The 12,235-nt window shown below is 54.3% G+C and overlaps 1 protein-coding gene across 3 annotated transcripts in view; it reads right to left on the bottom strand.

Moving 5' to 3' along the window:
• Nucleotides 1-12,235, bottom strand: part of FRMPD3 (FERM and PDZ domain containing 3) — a 57,921-nt gene that overhangs the window by 13,326 nt on the left and 32,360 nt on the right. For 2 of the 3 annotated variants that reach the window (XM_027690597.1, XM_027690598.1), the window contains 7 exons: nucleotides 11,948-12,055; nucleotides 11,268-11,399; nucleotides 10,594-10,713; nucleotides 10,328-10,464; nucleotides 9,413-9,536; nucleotides 8,664-8,753; nucleotides 7,572-7,751 (listed from right to left, as the gene is read on the bottom strand). In XM_027690597.1, the coding sequence (XP_027546398.1) occupies nucleotides 7,572-7,751; nucleotides 8,664-8,753; nucleotides 9,413-9,536; nucleotides 10,328-10,464; nucleotides 10,594-10,713; nucleotides 11,268-11,399; nucleotides 11,948-12,055 (891 nt within the window). Of the gene's footprint in view, nucleotides 1-7,571; nucleotides 7,752-8,663; nucleotides 8,754-9,412; nucleotides 9,537-10,327; nucleotides 10,465-10,593; nucleotides 10,714-11,267; nucleotides 11,400-11,947; nucleotides 12,070-12,235 lie in introns of all 3 variants that reach the window. The other variant, XM_027690599.1, reaches the window with a different exon arrangement.

Raw genomic sequence — 12,235 nt, 5'->3', positions numbered from 1 at the left:
GGCCTTGGCAGCTTCTCTGCTGCTCACTAAGAGAGGTCTGGACATAACTCTTTTCCATGTGGGGTTACAAGACGGAATCTCTCTCTTCCCCTCACCTAGGTGGTTTTGCTGAGATTGCAACAGCTCAGCTGCCTTTGAGACATCCACCCTGTTGCCACAGCCATTGCTGAAAGTGGCCAGCAGATCTGAGAGTGATTTATGGGGTCAAGAGGCAAAGAGGCAACATGATCACAGCAGCCTTGTTTCATTGGGAAATCAGGCCACAAAGAGGAGGTATCAGGGATGGCAGCTAATGGAGATGTTATTTTTAGGCATCAGCAACCTTGGTCACCCTGCTCCACGCAGGAAAAGCAAATGAGATCGTGCAGAGACAGCCAGGCACAGGAGAGCTGAGCAAACATTGACTTTGTGAACAGGTGCATGAAAAATTTCCAACTGACGGTGCTCAGGGTTTTAAATGGTAAATTCAGGGCAGCTTTGCAGGGAGCTGCTAAAAGTGAGAACCACACAGGACCGTGCTTTGGGCTTCCTTGTGATACCCATGGCTTGCAGCAAATGGGATTGACCTCCTTTCCTTTGGAAACATCCTGCAAGAAGCAGCGAAGGCTCGTGCCTGTGGTCAGGACTGGCCTGGTCCCCAAGGGCTGGGGCTCATGCAACATCCCTGTGTCTCCCTGTAATTGTTTTAACTTGCTGCTCAATCTCAACCAAACCTGACAAAAAGGCAGCAACCTGGAAGAGCATGAATCTTCATAAGTTTTCTAAACCCAGTGGTGCAGTAGAGCTGAGAGACTTCTGTGAGCAGCTGGAAGGCAGGGAAGGATGCAGCAGGAGCAAAACTGGTGCCATTCCTCTAAGACACTGCTCCCTGCCCTGTCAGCACTGATTCAGATTCCCAGTGGGATGCCCAGGAAAAGGTTCATCTCTGACCTGTAATATGCCAACATGTAAAGAAGGTAATTTTAAAGAGAATTGTCTTTCTACATCTAAATGTGTAATACCAGCCTGAAATTATTGGTGTTTTGGTCTTTCACTCATAATGGTTTTCTAGATTTTCTAGGCCTTGTGAGGAAAGGACACTTTTTCACTCCAAGTTTCCTGCTCAGCAACCAGTCACTCTGGAAAGTAAAACAAAATACATTTATACTGGATGGAAGAGATAACTTTTGCATTAGCTTATTAATGATATAGTGCTTTTTCTATTATGCCCTACCTTTAAATCAAATCTCAGTGTCCTTCTGGAGGGTATTCTCTTGTTCAGATAAAGGTGAAGGTTTCATAGAAGGACATCTGGAGGAAATTTTATGTCCAGGGTTATGCTAGAGGATTTTAATAGTCCTCATATTTAAATTAATTTATGACCTATGCAGGAAAATCTATGCATATGATAGCCCTTAAGCTTATGTGCATTTCCTTTTAGTCTCCTTCCTTTATCATGTACTCTGCTTTCTTTAAAACAGTGCAGTGGAAAGATGGGAGATGAATTTACATAATTTATGTTCCCTGGTTTACTTGAGGTGCACTGCCAAGTTTATATAATATAGGCACCCGGGCCTAACGAGACAGCAGTCGATTTTTCACTTCTACATTGACCTTTCCTTGTCTCCCCTTAAAGCATTATTAACTCAGCTCTATCAATACCAGGCTGCTTGTGATTAGGACCACAATTTCCCACCTGTTGATCAATAAACGCCCTGCCTGGGTTTGCAGCAGACCCGCAGATCTCTTCTTCCTTAGGGTTCAAGAAGTTGCCACCTCTGCAAGGTGAACGCCCTCCTTGTGCCTTGCAGTCCTACAAAACTGGATGGGGAGGTACCTCTAGAGACTGCAGGCTTGTGGGGGTCTCCTCCTCTCTGCTTCAGTGCTGGTGCTGTGTCCCCTCCCCACGCTGCTGTGTCCTGGGAAGGTGCAGGACACCTCCCCATCATGCTGCAGCTGCCACCCTGGCTACCTTTCATCTTCCCCCCGGCTACTCAAAAGGCTCGGGGGGATTTCTAACAACCAGAGCCTGCTGGTGCTTTTGGCATCCTCCACATTTCCTATCTGCTGAAGGCAGTTCTCAGGCCTCCCCAGCCTGCAGCACACCCAGGCTCCCTTCACGCCCACTGGGTGCCCGAGGGCTGCTTGTTTGGTTGAGGAGTTTTTAATTTCTTTTTTTTTTTTTTAATTCCTTTTTAAGTGAACAAATCAAATTTGGCTTTGAGGGCTTGGAAACTCATCCTCTCCACGTGTTGTCTGCCTCTTGTGTTTCTGGCTGGCTCCTGTCTTTCTGGCTGGCTCCCGTCCTGGGTGCCTGCAGGCAGCGCTTTGGGTGGCGCCGGGGCTGGCACCACACACTGGGACGTGCTTTGCTTTACATCCCACTGCTCTGCTTTACATCCCACTGCTCTGTTTTACATCCCACTGCTTTGCTCTACATCCCACTGCGGGCGGGAATCTGCGCCCGTCTCTCCCACCCCACCTACTGAGCCAAAGGAAATCTCAACCCCTCCCTCTCTCCCACGAGGTGACAGCGTTTCAGCACGGCTTAATGCAAATAAAGGCGAATCCAGCGTAAGGAACCAGAGCCTCCAGGTCCGTCGTCACTCCAAAGCCTTGCTCTTCATGGAAAAATCTGATAGGATTCAGCCACTGTTTGCACGAGCAGGAGTAATGTTGGCCTCGCCTGCCCTTGTCAGCACGATGGGGCTCCCCACATTTTTCAGACCTCAAGCTGGCAAATACACAGAGGGCATTGGCCTGGGCACCCATGGCATGTCCCTGCCACGCTCAACTGGGGGAGCACCACTGGGTTTGGTGCTGGCTCCAGCAGGGAGGGCTCGGAGGGGTCACCATCATACCTCCAGTGAGAGGAAGGGGCTCTGTGGCACCTTCCAGGGGGACAGGGAAAGGCTGAACCCCAGCTGTGCATGGTATTTATTTTCATGGCAGGCTGGAAGCATGCTGGGGGCCCCTGGGACACCAAGATCAATACCCAGATTCCAGGCACAGCAGCAGCCAGGGACCTTTGTGAATTAATTTTGCCTTTGTTTTCCTCTGTCAAGTCTTGATCTCGACTTAAGCACCGGCTGGCTGCAGGCCCTGCTGGAGACTGAAGTCGATTACCCAGATGCCTTTGATTGAATTGTGCCTGTCCAGCAGCCAGACACCCTGTGCTCCTGCCCCACAGCCTGGCACAGGGACAGGGCACAGCCTGGGACAGCTCCTCTGTTAAGCTGCAGACACTTGTCCGGGCTCAGGCGATCCGGCTGTCCCCCAAACATTCTTCCTTCATTCTCATTCAGAGTGCTTCAGCAGCCTTTTTTCCAAAGTCAAGGCTGTTAATAAGAAAAAGCCCAGCGGTGTGTAGCTGTGTAAATCAGAAAGCAGAAATGCTCCATTGGAAAAGGCATTTCAGTAAAAAACAAACCTTTCGTTTCTGCAGGAGCTGCGGAGCCGCACAGCCAGGGCAGCGTGGAGCTGAAGCAGCTCTCCCCACACCTCCTGCACTGGGGAGCCTTGGTGAGCATGGTGGGCAGTCATCCCCTCTGTGCCCCATCAGGGCTGCTGGGTTTGTCCAGGTGCCAGGCAGGAGATGCTGACACTGTCCTTCCTGGGATATTGGGAGGTAGAAGAGGACTCCACAGTGCTGCACTGGGGAGGGGAGGAGATGCGTGCCTGAAGCCCAGTTCTGAGCTGGATCATAAGCACTGGCCACTCTCAAATGCTGGTCCCAGCACTGCCAGGAAGCAGGAGGGGGAAGCCCCTGGGAGATGCAGGGCCCGCTGAGCCCCGCAGAGTGCCCCCTGCACAAGCTGCACTTAATGCATAAAAATCACAGGAGACACCTCGTGCCACCTCGCTGCCCCCAGCAAATCTACGAGCTCCAGAATCAATGTTCGAACACCAGCAAGTCCAGAGCGCAGGAGGAAGAATGGAGAAGCAACAGCCACAGCAGAGAGGAGACTTTGCCAGGCGGGAATGACCACAAAATCCTGCAAAACACCTGCACCACTCTGGAGAGCTGGGGGAGTGCTGTCCTGCCCCCAGCTACGGGCTGTGAACTTTCTCAGCATTCCCAAGCAAACCTTCCTGAGATGAAACTTGCTCCTGTCCTCCCAGCAGCTCTCACGGACCTTGCAGGGAACAAAAATCCTTCTTGGAACTGGTAGCACAGGCCTGGAGGCTTTTGTTCCTCTGCTCCTCTGTGAGGGGTCCTGTCAGTATTTGCCCCCTCCTTGCCACACTCACAGTGGCAAAAAGCTAAAGAAGGCAAAGCAGAGGTACCAGCCCTGGGTTTGTATACTAAATGTGCTGTTTTAAAAAGAAACGGAAGCCCAGGCTGGAAAAGCTCCAAAACAAACGAATTAACTACCTAGTGAATAATTCATAAGACAAACACCATTTCTTTTTCTCCTAAAATAAATGCAAATGGTTTACCATCTCCTCAAGCCTGGTTGTTACCTGAAAATCTCCCCCAGCTCCTTCCTGGCGGGTGAGTCTGGGCTGTGGTCGCAGACCAGCGGGGGATAAGGACCAGCTGGTTCAGTCAGGGTGTTCAGACCTCCCAGCTGATGGATGCTTCATGACCTGACCCTTTTTTTTAACCCATCATTTTAACTGCCCTGAGAAACTCAAGATGGCCTTTCTGCACAAATCCCTGAACCATCACTGACCATCTGTGTTTCCACAGTAACCCAGCGAGCACCTCGTATGGATTCAGGCTGGGAGCTGCCCCAGCACCAGCATCCCACGATGCAGCAGCACCAGGCACAACAGCCCAGGGGGACTGCCCCTCCTGCACTGCAATCCATGGGGCTCCAACAGGCTTCCAAGGGTGATATGGATTTGACAGGTCCCCAGAGCACTCAGGACACTACTTCGAGCACAACTCTCTAATGGTTTGTGACTCACGCCAGAAACAGATTTATTTGCAATCCAGGGCTTTAGCCAGCGACACGTTCAGTGCAATAGAATAATTGTAGAAAGCAGATTAGCACTGCGAGGTAATGATCTTTTTGCCTGCTTTTCTTAGCCTGCCTCATCCATCGCTGTCCTGCGCAGGATTAGCATATGCCTCATTTTGGAGCAGACATTCTGGCTTTAAATCTCAGCCCTTTGGATAAGGGCTAAATGAAGACAGATAACAGCAGCCTCTGTGCTGGCAGGGTGCTGCTGAGCCTGCTGAGATCCACAAATGGGGTGCTCCAGGCAGGCAGAGGGGCTTTGGGTGGCTGTAGGCAGCCGCCTGGAATTTCTCACGGAGATAAAGCCACTGTGCTTACGGGAAGTATGTGAGCTGGCTTTTCTCCAGCCTTTGGGGGGCTGGACAGAGGGGACACAGGAGAAAATCTTCTCCTCCAGCAGGAAAGGGCTGGTAGTGGTTGATTGCTGCTGCAGAGCATGGCTGAGGGGAGCAGCACAGCGGGATCTGTGGACAAGCTGTGTGGGAATTGCCACCTAATTCACAGCAGATGGACTCCAGCGTCACCTAAGCCTCCAGCACATCTGTCGCTCCTGGGGACAGTCTGTGCTGGGGGGGACACACTGCCCTCTCCCACGTCAGGGAGGGGACAGCAGCACCCCACCACGAGCCCAGTGGAGCACAGCCAGTGCCACACACCTTCCTGCACAGCTCTGGCAGATGTTGGAACAGCCACGGAGCCACGTGACAGCAAGGACAGCTCTGAGCGCTCACAGGGAGACAGGGGCAGTCACAGGGTTGTGACCAGCCTATTATTAATGCATTAATATGGTGATTTTATACACATAGATCCGAGGGGTGCAGGCACCAGGAGGAACCAGCAGGGTTACTCATGGTGCAGAGGGTGTCCCTTGGTTATTCCTGCTCTATAAGCAGCAAGGAGGAGACCAACGGGCACCTGCACAGCCCAGGCAGCTGGAGGGGCTGGGCAAGGAGGGTTTCCACCTGCCCAGGCTGCAGGGTTTTGAAGGGTTGGGACAGCCACAGCAGGACACCAGGACTTAACTGGGCAACAACTGACTTCAGTGGGATGCAGAAGAGGGAATATTACAGATATTACAGTTGACCAAATACCCACTGAGTTATGAATGCAAAAAAATGAGGGGAGGGGAGAACTGAAGCAGAGGGGATGAGGATTAATGTGGCTCTGGCAGAGGCTACTGGGGTGTTACTGCAGTTCAGCAGATCTACTGGACCAGGCACAGTGGCAGCAGGAAAACAGATGTGGAGGAATTAATGGAGCCTGGTGGGAAAAAGTACTAAAATCCACCGGGACAGAAGGCAGCAGGAGAATCCTAAACAAATCCACCATGATTACATCTGCAAGACTACAACTGAAATGGTGCAAGAAAAGGGCTGGAGAGAGGGCTGGGGCTTAAAGACCTTGCAGGAGATGAGGAAACACAGAGGCAGCAGCAAAGCAGCTCAGCTTCATCAGTCTTAGGGGAAAAAGGGATGAACACAGGGGCAGCAAAACTGACCCACAGCCAAAAGCTCAGAGGGCTTGTGCAGATACACCAGTGTGCCAAACAGCCCCTGCCAAGTACTGCTGCTGTCTAACTTAGCCCAAACTCAATCCTTCCTCTGTCCTGTTGAATTCAAGTTGGGAGGAGAGGAGAAGATGAGGTTTGGCATTTATCTGTAATATCTCTGCCTCTCAGCTGTCCTTCCCCATGGGGCAGGGAGGCAGTGACACCAAGGATGCCCTGGAGCAGGCACAAGGTTATCTGCCTTTGAGTCTGCTGGGGACATGTCCCAGCTTGCTAAAAACCTGAGAAAAGGCCAATGAAAGATCTCCTTAGGATCTTGTGGCTGCTGGACCGGACACCAAAAAGCAAGTAAAGCTCTTGCTGTATTACTGACAGTTTTTATGAAGGGTTTGGGAACCACAAGGGGTAAGGAGGGGTGGCAGGGCCTGACTGTGGGGATTGACTATCAGAACCAGCACTGCACCACACAACAACTATCAGGAGATGGAGGATGACAAGACACAGGGCTCAGGAGGGCATGTACACCAAGGAGTGGGCTCTGTGGGCTGAAGGGGAGGATAATGGGGGCAGTTGGCAAGATACCAGGGGGGGAGCTTGCTGGACCAGGGACACAGGGATTTCTTTTCACACTCTGAGCCTGACGCCCATGCCCCACATAATTTCCAGTTCACTCAGCAGTCCTGAAGGGCTTAACAAGTTCTACAAGTGCTGCTAATGCAGGAACCCCCCAGTCCCCTCCAGTACCTGCACCCAGCCCAGGTATGGCCACGTACTGCTCCTCTCCAGCCCTGAGCTGTCCTGCCTCCAGAGGACTCTGCTCAAACCATTGGGTAGGTGTTTGGGTCATGGCCAGAACACCACTCCCCCTGCACCATGGCCCTCAGCACCAGACCCTGCCCGTGTAGCACAAAGAGTCAGACGGGCAGGGAAGGTGCCACAGACCACACATCCTGTGACCACAGTGTGAAAGGGGCTCTGGGGCCTCTAGAAATCCCCAAGCAGATGCTCCAACACGCACCTGTGACCTGAATCCCCTCAAAGGCTGGCTCCAGACCCCAGTCACAGATTCCACACCAGCCCCTCTCCCCAGTGCCTGCCCCCACAGCACCAGTGCCTACCTTGGCATCCAGGATGCTTGTCTCCACCCGGGCCACCCCCTGGTTCTCCCTGAACAGCTGGATCTTGCTGACCTTGCTGAACTCCGACAGCACCGTGGTGAGGTTGGTCTTCAGGTCAATGACGTGGCTGATGCCGTGCCGGGGTCCCACCAGAAGGGTGGTGGCTGGCTGCTTCTCATCCTGGGGTCACGGGCACATGGGGAAAGAGAGACAGACAGACAGGGGTGAGTAAACGCACCCTGGGGCCGTACAGGCTGTGCCTGGCTCTCTCCATGGAGCCAAGCCTCAACGTTGGCACCTTGGTTATGTCCTGATGGCCTTTGCAGAGCAGCAGGTGAAGCTGGTGCCATGAACCCGCCTCCCTGAGCCCCTCTGCAGAGCTGGGAACGGTGTGCAGGATGCCATGGCTATTTAAAATAAAGCTCTGAACTGACTGTCCACATGAAATATTCAGGCTCGCTGGTGTCACTACACAAAAAGTAAGAGTGTGTCACAAATCTGCCTGATCTGACACTGCCTCTGAGAGAAGGAAGCAAAGGAGGGAGCGAAGGTGTTTTAGAAAAGAAGAAAGACCAAAGCCTTGGCTGGATATAGGGATCTTTCTTGCTCTGGTCTAGAAGGATGCTTCAAGCCAGATGTGGAGGATAAGAGGAGCTGGGCAGAGCAGTGCAGAAGAGAACAAGGGAATACTTTGTACTCCTTACATGTAGTTCAACTCATAGGCTGGCTGAGAGTCATTGCTTTGGTGTCAGAGATGGGAGAAAAAAGGCAAAGCACCCACACCAAATGCTGCCAGGGCACGATCAAGTTACAAACACGTCTGAAACTACTCCAACCTCACTGAGCAGGTCATCTCGTTGCCCAACAGGGTGGCAAGAACAGAATTGATCCTGACTCTGTGGAGCTGAAGATCCAACCTATTGACAGCAGAGGCTCTGAAGGCTTTACTGGGTGGGCTTGGACCTTGTCAGGGGAGAGCAAGAGACTGAGGGAGGTAATTTCTGTGGGAGCCACACCTCCCCTGGCTCTCCCCTCCAGCAAACTCTCAGGACCATTGCCAGGCCCCTCCCAGCCCACCCTGAATTACCGTACCAGCCCCACTGTGTTGAAGAGGACCCCAGCAAAGGTCGGCAGCTCGTTCAGGATCCTCAGGTACTGCAGCTTTGCCTGGGCCGTGGAGACCTGACAAGACACATCACAAAGATGATAACCATGAGCACAAGGGGAAGAAATGCCAGAGGCTAGTGCAAACTTGGGGGGTCTCCAGTAGGAACGGACAGCAAGTTGTCAGGCAGCTCCAGGCATGGGCTGTGCTGGTAGGAATCTGAGACATGGGGTTGGGGGGTCTCCACTCCTCTGCCATCCTGGGCAGATGCTGGGAGATAACTCAGAGCTGAGGCACAGCCAGGAAGGAGCCCCAATGCTTGATGTATAACCCACATCCCAAGATGTATAACCTTTCTAGGGGATATATACTCCCCTCCCCAGGGAGCTCTGAAGGCTGCAGAGACCAAGGCAGTGGCTCAGCAGCTGCCTCTAGAGCTTTCCAAGCCCAGAAGCAGAGATAACAATAAACTGATCTGCGCCACTTCAGCCAAGCTGAGAGCTGGATCTCAGCTGACCTCACTCCTGAACTTCACAGCACTCCCTGAAATCCAGATCAGCGTTTGGAAGTGGATTCAGGAGAGAGAGTGTCCGTTTGGCTGTCTCCCTAGGACTTATCTCACATCCAAGAGGACTTAACAACAGGAGCCCCCGAGCAGCTGGGGACAACAGGCTGGGGTGGAGGGCAGGCTGACACCCCACCAGCCCTGAACCAGGGCAGCTTGTGCTGGGCTCACCTTGGTGCCGCCAGGCTGGTGCTGGTGGGCTTTGAGCTGCTGCGAGAGGGATTTCCGGAGGCTCTTCTCTTTGATGAGCTGCAGGAGTGAGGGGGGCAGGAAGGGCTCCAGGCCCCACTCCTTCCTGTGGGGAGGGAAGCCTGCATGAGCTGCCAGGCCAGAGACCTTTGCTGATGGGCAGAGAGGGACAGAAACCAGGGATGCTTCCCCAGAGCATCCTCTTGCCGTCAGAGGGAGCTGGAGCCACACCAGCACTTCCTTGGTGTCACAGGCAGGGCAGCAGCAGCCCCCAGCCTGGGTCCCCAGGGGGATGGGACCCCGGGCTGGTGCCATAGCTACCAGCACTGAGCTGGGGAACAGCAGTGCTAGGCTCTGCAGCTGAGCCCGGCTCCCCCTCACCTTTATGTAAGGTTAAGGGATGCAGAGCAAATTCCCAAACCTCCTTTTGGGTCCTCCTGGAGTGCCACCTCCCTCCTTCCTCCCTGTGCCCACTGGGCAAGGCCAGCCTGTACAGATGGACTATGGATGGATTTCGGTCCCCCAGGAGCTGCAGGAGGGCTGAGCCAGGTCTGAACAGCTTGGTGATGGGCTGAGATTACGCAGCCACAGAGCTTTCTCCTTGCCCAGGTTCCCATGGAAATGATCCTGGGCTCCCAGCAAATATCCCCAGCCCTGGCACAGCTGCTGCACAGGGCTGGATGTCAGTGTGAGGGGGTCTTACACGTGGTGGGACCAGGGGCTGTGTATCACTGCTGCTGAGGCCACGAGCCAGTGGCCAGCTCAAGGGGGGGCTCTCAGGGCATCTCATGCTCTGCACTCCAAAACATTGCTGGGAGCATTCCAGTTACACAGGGGAACAGGGAAGGGGCACAAAGGAGGGCTGTACTGAAGATGGGGACAGGGAGCAACACTCACTCAACATTCTTGAGGGAGACCTTCTGGCTGGGGCGGGTGGCTGAGACAGTGATGTAGATGTGGAGGGCAGCCAGCCCCAGCAGCATCTCTGGCTTGGGGTCTGTGCCGAAGCGCTCTCTGATCACATCGTTGCGGCTCTGCGGGAGGGAGGAGAGGTGTCCTCAGATAAACACAGGGACAGGCATCTCCCACCTGAGAGATGCCTCCACAGGCCCAGCCTCGGCAGATGTGTGGGCCATGAGCACCATCAGCTCCCAGTCCCCTACCTGGATGTACAGGTACTCGAATGCTGCAGGATCCCGGCGCAGCAGCTCCACTGGGTCCTTGGGGAAGAAACTCACACGGAAGAGGCATCTCATGCCATGGTAGTGTGTCCTCTGCACAACCTGTGGCAGGAGCAGAGGGGAGCAGTGAGCCCAGGAACTGTATATTTGCCTGTAGGGCAGGAGACTCCCTCTCCTCTCTTTTAGGGTGATACCCGATTTCTCTCCTCCATGCACCACCTCATCCTTTCATCCTGGGAACAGCCCAGCCTTCCTTGGTGTGACAGCTTTGCCTGGTGCTGCAGGGGTTTATGCCACACAAGCTAACACTACCTCCACGATCCCCATTTCATCCCTGGTCCTGTGCAGTAGCAGCTTCCTGGCTCTCCTGGGCAGGTCAAGGATGTTCATAAATACTGTCTGTAGCTCCCCTGGCTGGAACTTAGAGCATCTCCATAGTGCTGTCAGTGTGGGATGGGTAAAACCCTGCTTGTCTCCCTCTCTGGCCACCCTCTTCACCCCTGAATGTGCAGGACCATGCCAGAGGCAAGGAGAGGCTATGCCACTGCACGGCACAACCCCAGCCAAGCAGAAGGCTTCTGGAGGCAGAAGAGCCTTTCTGTGCCCCGGCCCCTGCCCAGGGCCATCCCAACACCCTCCCACACCCAGCAGCTTACGTGGGCCAGTGGCTGCTTGTCCTGGAGCAGCAGGAAGCGGTGGCTCTGCTCCGGGCTGGAATACTCCAGGACCAGGGCAAAGTGCTCGATGTGTCTCAGCGACAGGCGGTCCTGCAATGTCACCATCACGTCCTGCAAACACCATGGACATCCTTGGGTGTGAGGCACTGGCTGCTTCCCAGGGTGGGAGCTGGCACCCCAGTGAGAGCCCAGCCCCTCCCTGGCAGCTGGGGCCATGCTGGTGAAGGATGAGGCCCGGCAATGCTGAGAGGGGCTGTGGGGTGGTACCCAGCCACTGCTGCTCCAAGTGACTTTGCAGCAGGAGGTGACCAGTGGCCAGATCCCCAGCACCCTGCGTAACACTGTGGTGGTGCTGAAGGGGTCTGCAGGGAGCTGCCAGGGGGACTTGCAGGAGCATCCACCCTGGCCGGAGAGCAGGCTCACGGCAAGGAGGAAAGTCAGGAGAGGGAGAAGGAGAGCAAAATCTCATCCCTGCCAGCTGCAAAGCGTGTCGCCCAGGGAGGCAGACGGGCTATCCATCACGCCAGAGCAGCTCCCAGCCAGCCAAGCGCTGCTGCGGCGGCGTTTGTGCGCGGAAGCGGGAGACGAGGGAAAATGGAATTGGGCAGGTGGGAGGAGAGAAGTGTCACGGTGCCGCGGGGGGAGGCGGAGGGGCTCACCTTCACAGTGGTCCGGCCGTCGAACGTGAAGGATTTGATCTGCCCATTCTCCAGGAAAACCTTCAGCACATTGGGAATGAGGAGGAGAGCTTCTTTCTTCAACATGTCCTGGCATGTGGGGCCGGCAAAGGGGGAGGCGAGGAGGATGGGGGGGCACGGAGAGACAGAGGGAAGACAGGGAGAGAGAATGAGTGTCAGTGATGGAGTGCTCGTGGCATCCTCCACTGATCTGCATTTTTGCACTAAGAGGCACATTTCCCCTGGAAACCCAGTACTCTGCTGAGCCAT

The sequence above is a fragment of the Neopelma chrysocephalum genome, unplaced genomic scaffold (genome assembly GCF_003984885.1).
Source record: "Neopelma chrysocephalum unplaced genomic scaffold, ASM398488v2 Primary Assembly neopelma1_81, whole genome shotgun sequence".
Lineage (NCBI taxonomy): Eukaryota > Metazoa > Chordata > Aves > Passeriformes > Pipridae > Neopelma > Neopelma chrysocephalum.
Note: the sequence above shows the minus strand (reverse complement) of the source record. Positions and strands in the feature narration are given on the sequence as shown.